General features: G+C 30.3%; 2 protein-coding genes across 3 annotated transcripts; one reads left to right on the plus strand and one right to left on the minus strand.

The window, feature by feature from the left end:
- Positions 1-1342: 1342 nt before the first annotated feature.
- LOC101218868 (histone-lysine N-methyltransferase ASHR3) lies at positions 1343-9439 on the plus strand. Of its 2 annotated transcripts, XM_031890159.1 has the most exons (12): positions 1588-1769; positions 1902-1963; positions 2178-2330; positions 2970-3134; positions 3999-4025; positions 4566-4680; positions 4960-5056; positions 6487-6580; positions 6921-6999; positions 7611-7782; positions 8694-8774; positions 8908-9439. In XM_031890159.1, the coding sequence occupies exons 1-12, from the start codon at positions 1733-1735 to the stop codon at positions 9062-9064; spliced, it is 1239 nt and encodes a 412-aa protein (XP_031746019.1). In that variant the 5' UTR covers positions 1588-1732; the 3' UTR covers positions 9065-9439. The 2 variants fall into 2 exon arrangements, with proteins under 2 accessions (XP_004146715.1, XP_031746019.1); XM_004146667.3 differs by lacking the exon at positions 1902-1963 and having other exon boundaries at positions 1343-1769.
- A 164-nt stretch (positions 9440-9603) lies between these two features.
- Positions 9604-11530, minus strand: LOC101206066 (gamma-glutamyl peptidase 5). Its single transcript, XM_004146617.3, has 3 exons — positions 11066-11530; positions 9825-10154; positions 9604-9718 (listed from the first exon to the last, which is right to left on the minus strand). The coding sequence occupies exons 1-3, from the start codon at positions 11396-11398 to the stop codon at positions 9623-9625; spliced, it is 759 nt and encodes a 252-aa protein (XP_004146665.1). The 5' UTR covers positions 11399-11530; the 3' UTR covers positions 9604-9622.
- Positions 11531-21071: the final 9541 nt, after the last annotated feature.

Consider the following 21071-nt stretch of genomic DNA (forward strand, 5'->3'; position numbering starts at 1 on the left):
GTAATAGAAGTCATACCCTCGTAGCTTTTCGATCCTCAAAATCTTCTCACAAACTTGAACTGAAAACCACCACTAGAGTTGACATACTATTCTCCAGATTTAGAACCGAGTTGTGGGACCAAATTATGTTGATAGAATTTAGAGAGATGAAATTTGGAGGTGGAAATTTAGTTTTGAGAATTGAGAGAAAAATAATTTTGAAAGAAATTTTGGCCAAAAGTTTTTTTCGGATTGAAATGAACTATATTTATAATCTAATTATATGCAAATTTGCATTTAGTGGTGAAATTTATTGGAATATGTATCTATATATATTATTTAATGGGATGTTTAATTTTTGTGTAGGAGAATGATATAAATGACAAATTTGTTAAGATTTGAAATTGTATAAATATTTGATACTGTGAATATTTAAAATGAACTAGAAGAAATGGTAGAATTTTGTAGTTGTCATATAAGAGTACGTTGGAGTAAAAGAAAAATGTAAAAGTAAAGTTAAGAAAAGAAGGGGGTTTGTGGAGGTGGCAAAAAATGGTTGAAAAGGAAGAGTAGCCTAAACCGCCTTGCAAAATTTTAAAATTCCCGCCTACACCATTTTTTTAAAAATCTAAAATAATAATTGATTAAAATGGATTGTATTTTGGTTTATTACAAAATAGTCTTAAAAACGACTTTTAATTATTTTATACAGTGCATTCAATCTCTCACACCATTATTTCTGTTTGGGTTCGCTTACCAGGCCGAATTATGTTTTTATAATTAAGAATTTCTTTTTATTAAAACTTTACAACACTTTGTTTTAAACTAATTAGTCACAGTTATTATAAATATTTTTGAATGAGAAATAAAGTTTGTAACTTAAGTTTAATATGTTTAGAGTTTTTCACCTAAAATCATTGAGCTATTCTCTCTTTTTTTCACCATCACTGTTCTCAATCTACTTTGGTTGCAATCATAATCTATTCATTCATGATTCTTTTACCTTAATACGGGTTGTTTTATAAAATTAAAATGATCCATTGATAAAATTGTTTGAAATTAAAACGGTAAAAGATGTAATATAAAGATAAATTAAACTTTTTATAGGTAGATAGACAAATTGTTGAACCCAATTTTCTCACAACAAAATAGAATGCAGGTTGCAGGATCACTAAAAAGAATTGAAGTATCAAAATCCCTTCAGTTGCTTCCAATGTGACCTCATAACTATAAAAATAGAAAAACACATAAAGAAAGAGTATATTGAATAAGTTTAAAAAGTAGAAGATGCGTTAAATAATTAGTATTTAAGGCCATATATAATTTCAGATTTCCCGCCCAATTTAGTCTCATCTACTTCGCTCCACTGCTTCCTTTTTTTTGTTTTTTTTGTTTGCTTGTTTTTCTCAAAGAAAAAGAAAATGCCAGACTTAGGCAACCTTTCACTCTCTCAATCTCTTACGCTCACTCCTTCCCCCAATCTCAAACCTCTTCTTCACCCTCATCTCCCTTCCTCCTTCCTCTCCCATAAATCTCTCAATTCTCTGCCTATTGACTCTCTTTCCACCCAACCCTTTCAATGCTCACTTCCCAACCCGGAGGATGACCTCCCCGCACCCACTCAGATTAGGGTTTCAACCCACACTCGAAATTTACTGGACCGATCTAAAAGGAATTACCCCGCCAAGAATTTGGAAGACCATGTGAAATCTTGGGTTCGGAGAAAGCAACACTCCGGCCTTCCCCAGTCTCGATGTTCATTTCCATTTCTCCAAGGCACTCGGAAAATGGTTATTTCTTTATCTCATTTTATATAATGCAATATTACAGACCATACTCTATTTAGTGTTTAGCTTGTCTTTATTCGCTCCAGATCCTTCTCCTTCATTCTAGATAAGGAACTCTATTTTTATTTAAATTAGGTAAAGCTGAGCCAGATGTTCACATTCTTTTGAGGAATACTCGAGGAACAAAGGATTCGAATGTAGTGCTAAAGGGTGTTTGTTTCAGTTGCTGATGATAAAAATTTAAAATTTTGCCCCTACCCATGTTCATTTTTTCTGCAATGAAGTTAGTTGCTTTTTCTTGACTTGCATGGATAGGCGTGTGACTGTTAATTGAAGACTGTAAACATGAAGCTTGAGCTGAAATCCAAAAGTTTATGCTAATTAATTTGTTCCTTCTACTGGCTGCTACAGGTAGAAAAAGAATGTTTGTGTTGCCACAGATATATATTTCCTGGAGAGGAGGTTGAGTGCAGTATTCGCGACTGTGGAGGAGTTTACCATGTCACGTGTGCAAAGGACAACTTGGGGTTCTCAGGTCACAGAAAGTTCAAGTGCCCTCAACATGTAATCTTATTCTATCGTCTGTTAAACCACATATTTTCTTTTTATATGAAACCACAGACATAAACATCTTCATGTACCGTACAAAGGGCTCTTTTATCTTCATTACAGCATAGTTCTCAATTAGCTTGAGCTGCATATTCACATCACTAGCTCACAGTTCCCCTGCTGTTCTCATTGTCATTAATAATTTCAAAACATAATAAGACAGCCACTAGAATAATTATCATATGTCTATGAACATTGATCTAATCCGTTTAGTATTTGTATCATCTATTGCACCAGGACGGGCTTTATTCATCATACATTAAGACATCCAAATTAATCTACACTAGAATTAGCTAAATTGGTTAAGAAATTAAGAAGTTACTAATCATAGAAGTAGTTGAAGTATATTCGAGCATAGCTGCTTTTAGTTGTTTGTATGATCGTATTAAACTAATATGGATTTATTATCGTCTTGGAGTAGATAAATGATTCTATTTACAGAATCTTGCTACATTCTATGACATTAGGACTTGTCTGGTATTTTTATAATTCAACATAGAATTATTGTTGGTGCACTTTAGGACAGAGCTTTTATCAAACAGTGAAAAACACCAGCATGTAAATAAATATATGTTTATTTTTCCGGGGAAACAGGAGTGCTTTATATGCAAACAAAGATTACACTGGAAGTGCATACGCTGCAATATAGCATCACATGATAAATGTGCACCATGGCCGGATAAAGTGATCCATTTAAAAAATCAACCCGGAAGAGCCATCTGCTGGAGGCATCCAACCGACTGGCGAGTGGACTTAAAGGTCAACTTTCTTCTATCCTTCACCTCTAAAATTGTATTTGCTTCTGTCTCTAAAAATGCCATATCATGCTCAGTGTCTTTGATAAATCTGAACCTTCTGGTTTAAGTATGTGTCTGTTCTTCAGATGGAAGCCCTTATTTAAAATCCTAATTTCTTTGCGGTCATACCAAATGCTAAATGAAACAAAAACTTGTTTCTTTCGAAGATAAACTTCTTACACTATGGTAGTGTGTCACATGGCTGGCAACAGCGTGCCTATATGGATGTTGCTTTTTGCAAAGTCCTTGTAAAATAATGTTGCATAGGTTATTTTCTTGTCTTCAGTTTGAAGATGGTATCTCATGCTTAATGTCCTCGATAAATACGGACCTTCTGATTTGAGTAGGCTATAACTTCTTTGTGGTCATTACCAATTGCAAAATGAAACAATCACTTGTTTCTATTAAAGACAAACTTCTTATACTATGGTAGCATGCCTGTATGGATTTTGCTCTTTGCAAAGTCCTTGTAAAATAATGTTGCATTCGTGATTTTCTTGTCTTTTATTTACCGTGCAATTCAATCTCAAGTGAGTGAGTGATAATTTCTGAAGTTTATGATGCATTATGAAGCTTAATTTATTGTTTTATCCGGCAATGGTGATATTCACTTTGTGACACCATATGTCTTTCAGGCTTATAGCTTCTTTCAGCTATTCATTTTGACGGTGCCTTGTTTTAATGCTTATTTTATATCTGCTAGTTAATCTTGTCTTTGACCTCTTGTTTTGTCTTCTTTTTTTTTCTTGTTGAAGTTTTCCTGCTGCATTTGTATGTTTATTCTTTAGGCTGGCTGACAGGACTATTATATTTGTTGAATGGGCAGCATGCAGTGTCAACAAGCGATCTAGAGGTTCGATTCACAAGCAATTTACTTTGTTAGGTTCTCTTACTGCCTACCTGGTGAATGTGTTGAGCATTGATGTTACATTTTGAATTTTCAAAGCATTGAGATCATGCCCTTTGACCTTTGGGATTTAACATTTTTATTTGTTCTCGAGATTTTTTTATTGGCATTTTATCTTGATGAAAACCTACACCTTGGGCATGTGAGGCTGATGCAATTCATGTTTGCCTTCGAGTAGTCTCATTTTTCATTTGAGCTTTCTAGCCGTGCCATTTTCTTTTATTTTTTGTACACTTGAAGATTTTTGGTCGTTAATTTATTGATTTGAACTAAAATATGTAGTTAGTTTTTCTCATGCCAATCTTTTCCTGTTCTTTGTTTAACGTGGGTGGTTTATATACCGAGAAGATATACCAAAATCAATAGAGAACATATGGAACATGCTTGCATTTGAATCTAAATTTACATTGTTACAGTGAGTCATGTGCTCTTATTCGTTTCTGTACAATGTGTATCTCATGAAAGTTCTTTTTACTTCAAATTTAGGAGGTATTTTTGCGCTTGCCTCTTCCCTATGTTGATGAGGAATTTAAGATTGACATAACATGGAAAGATGCCGAGAAAAAGATGGAGCCACCACCATACACTCACATAAGGCGCAGTATCCTTTTGTGCTATTAGTTACATAGCTTATATTTGAACTGTTACAAGAGTAAATTATAGTCATATGATTCTTAAGATAATGTGGAAACACATTGTCATAAATGTTTCATCCAAGCCTCTTTGTATTGATAAAAGTTATCAATTCCATTAAGGACACGTCTCATTTAGTTTGAAGAAGTTTCTAAGACTTCTTTAGACTGCTAGTTTACTATTGATTAGTAGTTTTAACTAAAATTTCGTTAAGAGTAATCATGCTATTTGTCTTAACTGAGACAAGATATTTATTTAGTAAAGAAGAAGCGGGATACTGGTGTTGCTGATGGGCTTGGATGCACAAATTGTAAAACTGAATGCTCTGATGACTGTGTGTGCAGGTAGTCGTTTTAGATCTACCTTTGTCCACAAATATTAGTGATTCAATTCGACCAGATTTTTTTTACTGTTTTTTTTTCTTTAAATAAGACTCAATGGGATATATAAAAGAGCATAAAAGGGCATAAAAAAATGCCCAACAAACTACGAGATAGAACTCCAATCCAAAAGAATAAAGCCTACAAGATAATTATGATAGACTTTAGACATTGAGGCCCAAAGGGAGACATTAAACCGGATAACCTTCCATATTTCCCTTGTAATGGTTCTCTTTTTAAAAATCACCGTAGAAAAGGAAGCCTACCAAATGACTTCAAGGAGGACATCAAAACCTTTTCCATCATAGCCCAAAAATTCCATACCATAGACTTTAAAGCCTGTCAAAAATGCCCAACAAACTACGAGATAGGACTCAAATCCATTGAGCAAACTTGTGAATAACCTCCTCAAGCCTTTAAGCCCAACTTCTTCCTAAGCTCATCCAAAACTCTCTCTCCAGATTCCTGCTTTATTAAGGGTAATTGTAATGGATGACCATTTGAGGAATAATAATTAAGAATATAGCAACATTTAAAAAAAATTGCAAATATAGCAAAACTATTGCTAATAGACTTGTATCACCGATAGACTTGTATGATCTATCGGTGATAGACCAATTTTTACAACATGATCTATCAGTGATAAACTCTATCATTGATAGAATTTGACAAATTTTGTTATATTTGCAATTTTTTAAAAATGTTGCTATATACTTAACTGTTTTGAATTTAATTGCTAAATTTACAATTATCCCCTTTATTAAGCTGGACATTTCCCTAAGTAGTAAGGTTTTAAAGTTTTAAGTGCTGTTTAAGGACCTCAACTTCTTAACGACCTTTTTCGTTTACTGCGTCTTCCAAATTCCTTCAAGGAATGAAAGAAGGATATAGAGGAAGGACGAGAAAGCCACATGTTTTTAAGTCTAAAAGGGCAAGGTCTCACTCAAGAGACCATATTCCAAAGAAATCGGTGGTCAGAGCTTGAAGGTAATCCTAGGACCTAGAGACCGTCTAGAGTCAAGGAAGCAATACAACCAACCCTGGGGGATTCTGATATGTTACACTTACACAAACATGCACGAGTTGCAAATAAATGAATTCACACACACATGCACGAGTTGCAAATAAATGAATTCTGGACAAGTATAATTGAATAAATGACATTTATCAAATTACTTTCAGCGACCTGATCCAGAAAGTGGCCGATCCATTATCTGATAATGTTGAACATATCTTGTAATCTATACCACTCTTTTGCACAAGTTCATTCATAGTTGACAGTAGTTTATGGAAGCTGTACAATTTTGAATCCAGTCTCTTGAGATTGTTACGTCTTTTTCATCTCTGCTTTTAATTGTGTCAGCATTGAATTAGCTATCATTTTGGCTTACTAGGGTTCAATGCATAAGCTGCTCAAGAGCTTGCCATTGTAGAGATACTTGTACGAATAGACCGTTCCGTAAGGAGAAGAAGGTTAAAATTGTCAAGGTAAGTTTGATAATCTATCAATTTTTTGCGTTTCAGTTTTGTTTCGTAACAATTAAGCTTATAAACATTGCATCTATTTATAAGTTTCATTGTTTTGTTATATATTTTGAATCTTAGAGCTAAGTATTTTACAAATACAATTTTAGAAACATATTCTGTTTTTGAAATTTGACTACAAATTCAAATATTGTTAAATGAAAATAGATCTTGTAGAAAACATGAAAAAACAAGCATAACTTTTCTAAACAAAAACTAAATGGTTATGAAACTAGACCTTATGATTATTCAATTATCCCCAATTCTCTCTTTAAATGGCTATTTATTGTTCAACTAATTTCAGACTGAACTGTGTGGCTGGGGTGTGGAGGCAGCAGAGTCTATTGGTAAAGGTGAATTTGTCATCGAGTATATTGGGGAAGGTAGTTCTCATTTTCCTTTGCTGACTGATACGACAGTATCAATTTATTGGTGCTATATAAATCTTCATTTGTCTCTGTTTTTGTCAAATTAGGGGTTCTTCGTTAAAATATTATGTGCTCCGAATCTTATTCATATCCCATTATCTTGACATTGCTGAAAGATATTTACCTCAGGCAAAGATGGTACTAAGTACAAAACTTTGAGAGCAATTAATTTGAGTTTAGCTAAACTAACTTAGAGATAAATTTAGATTGTGATAATCTACACCAAAATAAGATATGGATAAAATAAGTTCCCATTGAGCATAATTATTAGAACCTGCGGAGGCAGAACTCCTCAGAATAAACAGCAGAACAATATAATTTGAAACTTCACATTCTCTCTCTTCTGGTCTGGAGTACTATTCTCATTCCTCGTAGACACGCTAGAAAATGATAACCGGCTCTTTTAGCTTGACTTTGAGTCGTATTTTAAATATGAATGGAGAACACTCTTTTAGTATCTTAGGAGAGTTGGCATTGGAGTTCAATGAGAACACAAATTTTTTTCCCTCTCTTTTTTCTTTCTTTTTTGAACATCATGATTATATGCTACAATGTCTTGTTCCCAGTTATTGATGATGCTCTATGTGAACAAAGGCTTTGGGACATGAAATATAAAGGCATGAAGAATTTCTATATGTGTGAAATTCGGAAAGACTTCACAATTGATGCAACTTTCAAGGGAAATGCATCTCGCTTTCTAAACCACAGTTGTGATCCCAATTGTAGTCTCGAGAAGTGGTTAGTTGATTTACCTTCTTTTGAATTCTCTTACCTTCTGTGCTTGCAGGGATTCTGGACGAGTTTTCATATTTCATTTGTAGGAATTTACCTTAATATTAAAATTACACAAATAATATTTGACACAATCATTTTGCTGCTGATAGTTAGTCATTTAAGCTGGTGTCAGGTGCCTAATGCCATTATGACATATATAAATTTTGCATAGTCATGGAATTTGTCCCTTTCACCTGACGGGAGGCACAATTGGGAACTCACTATGCTAGTAATCTTCTAATCGCATCGATTTCATTTCTGCCTTCTGTTGACGTATGGAAACTGCATATCTTGAAAGTTGAAACATCCAAAATTTCGAGTGTTAACTCTTAGAGAGACGGCCCACAAGTTTCATGGAGTTGGACTTTCATACTTCCAGTGGTAGATATTGTTTTTTCAATGCTAAAAATCAAATTTGCCGCATTAGATATATTGAATGGCCATAAAAAGACATTTATCATAAAATAAAAGACTATCATGCTGAGGTATGGCATGTATGTTTATATTCATGATATCTATGAAGTATTGATAAATCATATCAAATGTCCTTGTAATTTAAATTCCCAGTCCACAATCTGGACGAATTGAACAATATCTTGAGGAATTGTCTATACTTCAAACCATAACTATTGATTGGTAATTGAGGGCAGTGAATAGTAGGTGGTCACGACTGTTCCAAGTGTATCAATTGGGTAATCGTTTTAATTGCACATCTTTACCTTCCTCTGTTTTGCCTCTTGCAATTTATTGTTTTATCCATTTAGGCATGAGCTGCAATAGTTTGTTATATATTTTTTTATTCTTTTTAAAGAAAAAGCTGCGCATATCAGACAAGTACTGCCTCAATGATTGTCTCGTTGTACAATTTTGTATAGGCAAGTCGAGGGGGAAACGCGTGTTGGTGTGTTTGCTGCTCGATCCATTGAGGTTGGAGAGCCTTTAACATATGACTACAGGTACGTTAAAGTATAGTCAAAGTTAATCATTTGCCATTCTATTATGTATGAAGATTCTAGTTTGTTTGGTTGAAGCAATCGCGAGCATGTGTATGTTGCATTTGATATTGAACAAGGATTTTTAATCTTGAAGATTTGTGCAATTTGGACCTGAGGTAAAATGCCATTGTGGTGCTCCAAACTGTCAACGTTATCTTGGAACCAAAAAAAGGATAAGTGCCATAGATCTCTTCTGGGGTACAAAACGCAGGAGAACGTCAGCAGCTCGCATAACTGGTATAATTGTATGATTCACATATTAACACGCGTAGTTGGGTCAATATCACTGTACATTATTACTCATGATATAATGTGGGCCAAAACTCAAGAAGAATAGAAGCAAAATAAGTACTAATGTCATTCGATTGCAATGCTATTAAATTCTTTGAATTTCAGCAAACCACTGTGAAGTTCTCCAGAATTTTCTTGTTGGAGAAGGCTGAGATTGAGAAATACGTGTAATTGATTTTACCCGAATTGTCTAAAGACATCGAGGGATTGTTTTGTAGTAGTGAAAATTCTAATTGTTCTTCCTCGTTGGAGAGGATTTGATGAGTGATGTTTATTGTTCAAGACCCATGTATTTCATCATCTACTTGAAAGGGTGCACTTAAATTTTAACCCCACCTGGATCTGTTAAAATAATATGGCACAATCTGTATCTGTATTTATCCTATATTTGGAGTCAGTTCCTCCTTTTCCTAGTTAAAATTTGTTTGTCTTCTCGTTCAACAAATGATTCATTCTATTCTAATCCTACAATTTTATTTTGAGCATTCCACAGGTGATTACAAAGCAGATTCCATTAATCATCCTTTGAGAAAATTGTTGCAGGTCTTCTTCCACCACTTTGTATCTGGTTCTACCGCTTGTATACATACCTTTGCGTCTTCAGCAAATTCCCTCTTCAAAAGTCCAAAAACTTCAATCAGAGGTTTCAAGGTAAAAGGAAAAAGTTGAAATTATAAATATTTGCTGATAATTTAGGATTAGGTAAATTAGAATAGTGACCTGTATAGTGTCATTATTGGCTAGGCGATCCACGAGATTGTAAAGAATGTCTTTAGAATACTCAGGGTGGCCTTGAATTCCTAAAATATGGTCTCCAATAGCAAATATTTCAACACCTATCTTGTCTGAGAAACCTACGACTTGAGCCCCAAAAGGTATTTCCCAAACTTCATCCTGATGACACTCAATTATGAACAAACTCCTTGGAATTTCTTCCATCTCTTTAACAGATTCCCATTCTGAACTCCCAATGATTTCCACTTTTCTCACCCCAATATCCCACCCTGTCTCAGCCTTCCCAACTTTCCCACCCAATGCCCTACACAATACCTGCCATGACCACACAAAACTCGACCTTTCAATACAATATTTTAAGTATGTTTGCAGCGTGTTGCACTCTACAATTTTAGTGTATTTTTTTTATTCATAGACCTAGCATGTCGACAAGAATACAAAGTTTTACACTCGTTAAAATGGCAGCCAATAAGAAATTTTGCAACTTAGGTTCCGATGATAATTCTTTGATTTGTTTGGTCTTTTATTTTTGAAAATTAAGCTCATTTCAAACTAATTATTTTTTAGCTTTTTTTTCTTTTTTTTTTTTTTTAGAAAAAACATGTTTTTCAAACTAATTATTTAGGCTTAATTTGGTTACTATTTTTGTTTTTTGTTTTTTTGAAAACAAACTATTTTCTTTTAATTGTATCAATGTTAAAGTAGAATAGTTGAACTCTTAATCAATTTCCATAAAAAAAAAACAAGTTTTTAAAAGGTAATTTTTCTTTAAAAAATTGAACAAAAGTATATATATCAAATACAAAGCAAGAAAATTTAAAAGTGGAAAAGAGGTTTATAGGATTAACTTTTGGATACTCAAAACTAATAACCTTATCGTTACTAAACAAGAGTCGAAGATTAGATTGGTCTTTTAATATATTAGTAAAATAAGATGTAAGTAATGTTTATAAGAAAAATAAAATGTTAAAAGGTTACCAAACTAGACTTTAGTTTTATCACATTTTTGAAATTGAAGACGACCACAAAGGAGTATGCTCTGCTCATTAGGTCAACTATTATTATATTAATCAGAGAGGGGAAAAAATATTTTAGTAGAAATTTGAACTCAAATCTCACCCTCAAAATAAATCACTGTTTTTGGAAATGAATGATCTTATTATAAATGGTATTATATAAAATATGTAATGTAGTATGCATAAGTATGATGTAATAATATACAAGACCTGATGACCAAAACAAATGCCAAGAAGCTTCTTTCCCATGGCGTCAAGGTTCTGCAAGAGGAAACAAAGATCCAAAATCCAAGACTCATTCCCATAAGCATCGTAAGTGCTTCCAGTTATGATAAAACCAGCGTAGTTTTGAAGCTCATTCATGGCGGGGAACACTCCGTCCACCACCATAAGCAAATCCCATTTCTCTCCTTCATCTCCAAAAGCTGCAACGAACACATTCAAATATCCTCCATACATTTTCTTTACATATTCTGAGTCCTTCACTGCCTGCAATAATGCATATCTTTTTCCCCCACCTTCTACCCCTACTTTTTCCACCATTGTTATTATTCACAATCACAAGTTGTACTTTGAGCTTCTTGGGAAATGCTTAAACTTCTCTCTTGTCTGTCTTCATGGGATAATCAGCGACTCTCCTTTATATAGAAAAGTTTGATATCTTTGAGCTTCCCAGGTCAATACTTCAACTGTCCTTTTAGGTATAAAAATGTTAACAATCACGTACCAACTTATCTTACTCGTTCTAATATTATTACCTTTTTTTCTTAAGGTTTTTTAGTTTTGAAATTTGTGTACTTTCAATTTACTGAGTATTTAATTTGATTTTCTTTTTCCAATTATACGGATTTGAAGACTTAGAGTTTTGTTGTTTGAAAACAAAATTCAAACGATCCTTTTGTTTTTTTATCAAGTAGATAATGTCTTTTGTGATATTTAAAATTATATAAAACATGCCTTTAATTATTCAAAATAAATTAAACTTTTAATTTCATGCTTTTAAATGCAATTTGTATACGTTTAAAATCGATTAAATTAACTCATTTAAAATTATTCTAAAACACACACAGAAAAACACATTCAAGTAGGTATGATTATTCAAACCCTTTTTTTTCTTCCTACAATTGAGTTTAGAGAAGAAGAAGAAAACATAACTCAAGCATCTTCACATTTTACAGGAAATATTATTTGATCTCTCAAAACTTTTTATTTTGGTGGGTAGATTATGATGTCTTTGACATGGAAAAAGAAAACAAAATGTACCTACTGTATACTTGGTGCAATTATTCTTTTATTCGATCTCCATTTAATGTCTGGATCTTAAAATACTATGTTGCTTGTTTGGTGGATTGGTTGATATTCCAAACTTTGTTTTCCATTTATAGATTAGACTCTTAATACTTTGGTTCATTTGCTCTTTCTTAGTTTCTTTTTCCTTAGATCTACAGTCATGTTTGGTTGTAAAAATTATTGGAGAGGTCACATTGACATGTATCACTCTCTCACTCTTATATATTGACTTTTGAATCAATTCAAATATCATTATCAAATTCATATCACGATTTAATTTTGTGGATATATCAATAAAATATTGATATGTTACTTCTGTGAATAAAAAAAATTGTAAAATCTGATTAGCTTAATAATTGAGTTACTTTTAGAAGAATTGTTATGGATATCAAAATATATATATTTGAAACTATTTAGAAAATATGGAGGAAAAAAACCTTAAAGCAGAGTGAATGGATTTTGCAAATTTTGAAAATGCTTGTTTTTTTTTTTTTAACTGTGTTATGAAAATTGCTATTGATCTTATTCTATTCTTGATGGATTCAATAGATGATATTGTTTAAGGTTAACAAAAATGGTATGAATATCTACACAAATAACATTCTATTTCAAGTGCTTCATCAACCTTCATGCGCTTAGGCGATAAAAGTTGAATTAATATGGGAGATTAAGCATTAGAGAAAATACGAGATTGATCATATAATGAATAACTTAATAAGAATCCAAACTGCAACGGACTAACTTTAGTTTGATTGGTGACTTGATTTCTAGTCTATCTAGCTTATTTTTGTTTTATACAAATTGATTACTCATTTGTGGTTGATAGTTAGGTTCAATTAGGGGTGAACGTACATGATAGATCGAAAAATTAAGCCGATCGGTTTATCGGTTGAAAAATGAGAAGGATCGATTAGGGTTTTGAAAAATTTCAAATAAATAATTTTTAAGTGTTAAAAACAAAAACTGACTGATCGTTCCTTCGATGTCGAGGTTGGTCTAGTTTGACACTTTACCAAACGTCAATTTGGGATCGATTTTGTAAAAAATACCGACTCCCCGATGATCACTATTAGATTCAGTAGATGCCCGATAAACACAATTCCAGAATTAGTAATCATCTTTAGAAGATGTATAGAACTAAACTATTTGGTATGGGAATGTTTTAGAAAAGTCATAAACTTGAATTATATCCCACAACTAAATTACTACGTAAATATGGAACGATTTTTTAACCCTTTTGACATTTTCTCTATCATAATAAATTTCTGTATTATTTTATAAACAATACCTTAAACCATCCTAACCATTCCATAGGATTTATTTATGGCTTTGTTTCCATTTGTTCTCTTTGTTAATTGTAGCTCTTTCCATGTTTCTATTTAATTAATCAAAATCCCTTTAAATGCAAACAAATTATTTTTGTTAATATTTCTTCTTCCATTCTTTTCTTTATTCCATAATTTTTAATTTATATTTTATTAAATGTAGAAAAAATCACATCCAATAATTTATTTTGCGTAGATTTGACTATAAAAATCCCCGATAAGATGGGATAATTCAAACATACCATGTAATAACTTGTTTGAAAATATACACAATATTTAAAACATTCTATTTATTAAAGATATGAATATGTTATGGTTTATATATTAATTATCATATACCTTATAATATGTAATATATAAAGCTCGTCATCCTTTTGTACAATATAAAACTCCAATATTAAAGAAAAAGCACTTCTACACTATTCACCCTCTAAATAAATAAAATAAGATAATAGACAATAGATAGCTTTGGAAAGAGATCTAATAGATTGTAGATAGCTTTATTTTTTTAAAAAAATGTAATAGAATAATAATAATAAAAAAAAACTAAACTAAACTTTATCTCAGAAAATAAAAATTGAATATAATATTTGAGGGCATAGATCCAGCAAACGTATGGTTAATCAGCATTTTCTATTGATATTGATTTAGAGTAACTATATTAATTATCATAAAAGATAGTTGACATGCACTTCATCTAACTATGAATCTAAAGACTAAAGATTAAAAAAGGTTCTATTGTAATTAACTAATAGTAGTGTACACTAATTTAATTGTTAATTTAAGCATAGCATTATGACGAAAAAATAATAGTCTCACTATTATCCTAGAATTGAGAAAAAATAGTAGTTGAAAAATTAAGGAAAAGAAATAGAAAACCAAATAATTCATGTGAGGAGCTCCCAAAGAGGAGAAAACCACTATGGATAGTACGATGGTACTATAAACATGTAGATGGAAAATTATTATAACTATATATACTTCTTTATCCCAAATATAATAGCTTCTATCATTTAAATAATTTTTTTACAATTTTACTAGAGTTAATCCAACCAAATTTAAAAAAATATAATAGCTTCTATCATTTAAATAATTTTTTTACAATTTTACTAGAGTTAATCCAACCAAATTTAAAATATTTTTAATTGAGACAACTTGAGACTAAGATCACAGTTATTTTTGTACATACTGACACACACTTTTTTAAACATTTAAGTGTGAAACGACTACTTTTCTAAATTTTACGTGTGCAATTTAGATACGCATGTTGAAGTTGGAGATGATATATAATATAGGGAGAGAAAAAGAAAGAAAAACTTTTATCCACCATTATTAGTATGAGTAGCTTCTACAAACTTCTTTTTCTTTTATCAATGGAGTGGGAGAGGAAGAAGAATGTAAAGGTTTGATGGGCCCATGAAATTCCAAGCAATTAATTCGTTTTGCCTATACAAAATATAATGAATATATATATATATATATATTAAAGGAAAAAGGAAAAAGGAAAAAGAAAAAAAAGAAAAAAGAAAAAGGGTAAGCAATAGGAATATGGCTTTTGTGCTCCACTTATATTATTCAACCTAAAAACAGTCCCTCTTTCCAATCCTCTTTTTCAAATAAAAGTGTTATGTTTTTACTTTCTTTTCTTCTTATACTCTTTTTTTTTTATATATTATTATTATTATTTTATTCATTCATTAATTTCTTTGTTCTTTTTCTCTTTTCTTCCAAGACTACCCTTCAAACAAAATAAAAATAATATATAATATATTTGGATGTATAGGCACTACATTCACTGTACTAATTAAATTGATTAATTGAGTTTATTTTGTATATGGTTTGTTTTATTTCACTTTTGATAGAGGTTAAGAGTGGTGTGATATAATTTGCATCATGATTTTAATTCTTAAAAGAAAACTAAAAAAAACGATGTGGAAGTAAACGTGAGAGAGAGTTGAGTTGTGAAGAAAAAAAACAAAAATAATTTTTTGGTTTTCGAGAATGTTTTTATTTATCTAATAAATTAACAAAATTGTTAGTTATATATGAATTTAATTAATAAGAGTCTAGTCATTCAATATGGAATGTTAGATAATTTGATTAAAGAGTGAGGGAATGAAATCGAAAAATAAAATAAAATGTTTAGAAAAGTTAAAAAAGTAAAAGAAATGGAGTTTAAAAATGAAAGGTTGAAGGAATAAAATATGAATAAGATGTGAAAGTGGTTAGGGAGTAGGTGTTTAGGTTTGGAAAGAAGAAGAGAGTAAAAAAGAGAGGTGGGTTGTTAAAGCAAAGTTTTTGTTATTTTTATTTTAATTATATTTTTTGGGAAATTGAAATTGAAGAATTAAAAAGGAATTGGGAAAGAAAAAGAAAAAGAAGAAGAAGAAGAATAGTGGGGGTAAAGTCAAAAAATGTGGGATTGTCATAAAAAGGAGATAAAATCTTAGTACTTCAATCATTTTAATTTGATTGTCCTTCCTTTCCTTTACCTCTTACTACTAGACTCCACAGTCACCCCTTACTCCTAAACCCAAATTCAATTCACACCCTCTCACCACCAACACTAACTCATTTTATTGTATTTACTACTTCTTCTTTTAAATAAAAAAAGAAAAAGAAAAGTTGGGTTTCTTTTCTTTTCTTTTCTTTTCTTCTTCTTTTAAAGCTGCTGCTGCTGCGTTTCTTCTCGATTTCACAATTCCAAATCTCGGAAACTAATTTGAATTTTGTTTGGATAGATATAGGAATAGGATTGGTCAAATTTTGGAATTCAAGTGTTAGTGAGTGTTATGTTATGTCAATGACAGAGTGCTCTTTCAATTCTCCCAATCCAATTTTATTTCAATCATTTTCGACTTCTTTTCTTTCTTTTTCTTTTTCTTTTTCTTTATCTCATCTCATCTCTTGCCTTTGCTTCCTTCTCATATTAAATGACACGTGGTCGACTCTGAAGTCCGACACCACATTCCCAATAATCATCTTCTTTATGCTAACAATAACGACGTTTTTGGCTTCTAATGCTAAATTACAAAATTTGCAAATTAAAATTTTGTATTTTTTTATACTATAATTTTAAAAATAATGCAAAAATTATGACAAAGTGAGTAAAATATTTACCTAAATTCTGTGGTTTTATACTATTTTTTAATTAGAAAATATAGAACATAAATTTGTAATTTAAATATTTTTAATTTTTAGGTTAATGAACCAATAATAACTTAGAAAATCTTCTTTTACAAAATATATCTAAAGTATTGTCTAAGCAAACAAATTTTAGATCATTGTGATGGTTGGTACAAAAGTTCTACAATTGTAGTGTATATGTATATATATATAAGTAATTTGAGTTATTGAATGTATAGCTTGATGTTGTATTAGGTATTGAAATTTTCATGTTTTATTAGACACTTTTTTCTCAAATTATAAGTTTAGGGAGATTGTTTGTCGAACTTTTTTGAATTACTTGAAGGTAGGATACTCCAAATTTGAAAATCTAAGAAGTTTTACAAAATGTTCCTTATGAAAAAGGAACGTGAACAAAAAATTTCATTGACTTGAATATGATTTATGAATCCATTTTTCGACACCAACATCAATATATAGGATTAAGAACTTTCACACGATTTTTCTGATGATGGTAGGCATGTGCTACCTAAATGGAATATATAACTCAATTGCAATTGATTTTTTTAGCAAACGTGAGATATATTTATAATGATTGGTGATTGAGATTCATACTTGGTAAATTTTTGGAATTACATCCTTGAATATATGCATTTATTTGGGAGAATCTAACTCTAGATTTGTATTTAATTAACAATTTATTTCTTTTTCACATGAAAAGTCGTTATCATGAATTGAAGACACATTTTTCCGTTGTTCATAAGTTACTTCCATTTTTTTTTTGACAATGAGTGGTTTTCTTTTCTTAAAATTCGAGTTGCTAAGAGAATCTTTACTTTGATTTTTTAAAAGAAAAGTTTTATTCTTTTCCTTTTTTGAAATTAACCATGTATTTTTCTTACACAAATTGATAGAGTTATTTTTTTATCATTTTCATCTCCTCGTAAGGAAAATAAAATAAAGATGGAGAAATATATAAATGAAGGTACAAACATAACTATTCTACCAAGAAATGAACAAATAAATAAATTAATAATTATTGAAACATGAAGATTAAATACCACAACATATAGTGTCCAACCAATTTTAACATCTAGCTATTATTTTATATTAACTTATAGTTAGAACTTGGATGTCAACTATTAATATAGCTATTATTTTATATTTATCTTATGAATAAAGAAGTGCTTTTTACACTTTATTTACTATTTTAACTTGTTCAACTACTTAATAATTCTTTAGTTAAAATGTAATTGGTTCGAATTCACGCACGTTTTTAATATTTAATTTTCTTTTATGAAAGAGACATTTTTTAAAACAACAAAATAAATTAAAATATTTATAAATTATAACTAAATTTTGATTTTTATCAATATAGTAAGCATATCAATTACTATCAATTATAGAATTTGCTATAGATTTTAGGTATTTTGTAGAATTTACTGTTTTTAAAAATTAAACTCAAAATTTAAAGACTAAATACATAACCATTTGAAACTTATGGACTAAATTGAAACTTAACTTATTAACCCAAAAACTGACAAAACCAAAATTGTAATTTTTTCATTAATTTTAATTAATAAAAATGTCACTTGTTATAATTTAATTAAATTTGCATGTGGAGTCCTTCAGTAGGTATAGAGAAATAGGGAACTTTTCGACCAAAGTTCAAAATATTTTTTAAAATAAAATAAATGTATGCTCCAAATTAAAGATATATATTTATCTTTAATTTTTATGCAATATAGAACACGTTTTTAAATATAATAAAATAAACTAAAATATTTATAATAAATAGTAAATACATATTTTTATTATTTTTATTATTGTTTATCAATATAACTAAAAAAATAAATTAGTGTCTACGGACATAATTTAAAATTTGTTATATATTTTAAATATTGAAAGTATTTTTTAATATAATAAAATAAATAAATATATATATATCTGTTATAATAAAAAAAATTGAATTCTCTAGCTTTGAAACGTTAGGTGTGAATAAAAAATGAAAATTTATTAATATTTTGTCAAAATTAATTATCCAAATATTTTATCACATTTATCAATTAATTTTAACAACTATGGGTGTAATTATACGTGCATGAGTTTGTGTAATTATGACATGTCAGTTGAATAAAGTGAAATATAAAGGCTAATTGTTGGCATAACATTATTGAAAGTAGCTAAAATGGTAGAAGAATCATAGTCCTATAAGGCTCTCAGCCCCACAAAAAGGAGAAATATTTTTTTTATGCTAAATTAAGAAAAAATAATACTTTGTATTCTTTCCAAACCTACAATAACATTCACTATATATTCACCTCTCACAAATGCTTTGGACTAAATATCTTTTTAAATTTTGGAGGGTGATTAACAAATGTATTGCTCATTTCAAATGGAATGACAATAATAATAATCATTTAGGTTGTTATGCATACCAATTCAAGCTTTATTACTATTTTTTTTTAATCATTTTATTCATGAATGAATTACAACTTCAAATTACACTAAAATTTAAAGCGTATATAAAACGCTTATTTGCAATAATGATGATAATATTGAAGTGGGTTTACGTTTTGTGATTTATTTTTTTATTAAATTATAAAATAGAAAAAATTACAAAAATCGCCCATACTATAGAGTACGATAGCAATTGCAACTATTCTCAAATTCATTCCAATGTTAAAATTCAACTTTAAAACTTATATAATTGTAGAAATTGAGACAATTATAGTGTACAATTTTGATTGTTTGAAGATTCAATTTTATGGTTGAGGATCAAGCTTTCTAGAACCATTATAAGTTTAAAGATATAATATTTTAATACTTGTATGAGTTGATAACTCAATTTTAAGGAATTGTTATTACTGACGTTGGTAACACTTGATTTTGTAAGAGATAAATAAATGAAATTGAAGGGGTAAAAAAAAACAGAGAATTAGATTGACATATATTGGATAGGCTCATCATGCCCAAAGAAATGGAAGCAAGAGAAAAAAGAGTAGAAAAGAATAGATAAAAGAAAGAAAAGCATGAAATGACATGAAACTTTGTTATTTGTTTAGAAAGTATGTGTATTATTTAAAAAGGAATATATAATATTGAGAATGAGGTGAAATAAAGATTTAAAATAGAAAGATGATTTTTGAGGAGCAATATTTGAGTGAAGGGTATTTTAGGTATTGTCATTATAATATGATGTTATTAAAGAGTGAAAACAAAGAAATAAAATAATAATAATAAAGAAGAAATAGGTTTGCTTGAAGAAGGAAGCTAAATGGAAGAAGGGGTGCACAAAAGGTACCAAACCAAACCAACACAAACTTTATTTAGCCCTACAATACAATTCCTTCACCCAAATGTCCTTTTCTTTTTGGGTAGGGTTTTGGTGTCGGTCTCGATGTGTTTTTTCTTTTCTTTTTTTCTTTTTTGCTTCTTGGCTTCGAACCTAATTTCACCCTCATCCAACAAGCCTATGCCTAACCATGAAAATCCAAATATAACACAACCTACTTCTCAAATATCTACCTATTCATTTCTTCTCAACCCAAAATCAAAGCCAGCCAACCGAGAACAAGAAAGAAAACATTTCTTTTTCTCTTCTTTTTTCTTTTCATTTTTTAGCATAATAAATACAATTGTTATTACTCACTCACTCACTCACTCACATCCTATTGTTCAAACCGTACAATTTCTTTTCTTTTCTTTTCTTTTTTATTTTTTAACAGAGACAAAACACTTTCCCTTGTGTTCAGACAGATAGTTACTTGGCTTCCTTATGTTTGGACAGACAGACAAAAAAGAGAAAAGAAAAGAAAAGAAAAACACTCTCATCCATTATAATCTCACCCAATCCTTTACCATTTCTTCTCTTCTTCTTTTTAAGCTTTCTTTTTTCTTTACAATGGTGGAAACTCACACACCTTCCCTCGTTAAAACAGGGTGGTAACTAGAAGAAAAATACAAATCTGGCCAACACCCATGTTCCCATTTTCCTAATTTTTGCTCTTTGTTAGGTTTAGATTCTTTCCTCTTTTTGTTCTTTTCTTCATTATGAACTCTCAAACCCATCAACTTTTCTCCTTTCTCCATTTTCATCAACACTACTACTACTCTGTTTCTCATCTCTTTCAAATGTGGGTCACGGCGGAGGAGGTACATGGCTTTGAAGAAGAAGAAGAAGAAGATGGTGATGGTGGCGATGATGATGATGATGAAGAAGAAGAAGAAGAAGAAGAAGAAGAAGAAGAAGAAGGTTATAATGGTGTTTTGTGAAGGTAGAAAGATCAGATTCAGATTCAGATTCAGATTCAGATCATATGGCGGTGGTGATATTGGCGGAGACGGCTCAATCTCTGGTTTTTATTTATGATATTATTATTATTATTATTATTTTACTTTCTCTTTTAAATACATTTTGAAATAATTTCTGTAAAAAAAGAATTTTTCCCAAGAAATATGCTCAAGGGCTAATT

The sequence above is a fragment of the Cucumis sativus genome, chromosome 1 (genome assembly GCF_000004075.3).
Source record: "Cucumis sativus cultivar 9930 chromosome 1, Cucumber_9930_V3, whole genome shotgun sequence".
Classification (NCBI taxonomy): Eukaryota; Viridiplantae; Streptophyta; class Magnoliopsida; order Cucurbitales; family Cucurbitaceae; genus Cucumis; species Cucumis sativus.

Excerpts from the sequence above, each read along its gene's own strand:
- LOC101206066 (XM_004146617.3), bottom strand. The coding sequence starts at position 11,398 with ATGGTGGAAAAAGTAGGGGTAGAAGGTGGGGGAAAAAGATATGCATTA. Across the intron at positions 10,155-11,065 it reads GCATTTGTTTTGGTCATCAG|GTATTGTGTAGGGCATTGGG; the intron begins GTCTTGTATATT and ends TGGTCATGGCAG. Across the intron at positions 9,719-9,824 it reads CCAATAATGACACTATACAG|AGGGAATTTGCTGAAGACGC; the intron begins GTCACTATTCTA and ends GGACTTTTGAAG.
- LOC101218868 (XM_004146667.3), top strand. The coding sequence starts at position 1,401 with ATGCCAGACTTAGGCAACCTTTCACTCTCTCAATCTCTTACGCTCACT. Across the intron at positions 5,057-6,486 it reads TCTGATGACTGTGTGTGCAG|GGTTCAATGCATAAGCTGCT; the intron begins GTAGTCGTTTTA and ends TTGGCTTACTAG. Across the intron at positions 7,000-7,610 it reads CATCGAGTATATTGGGGAAG|TTATTGATGATGCTCTATGT; the intron begins GTAGTTCTCATT and ends TCTTGTTCCCAG.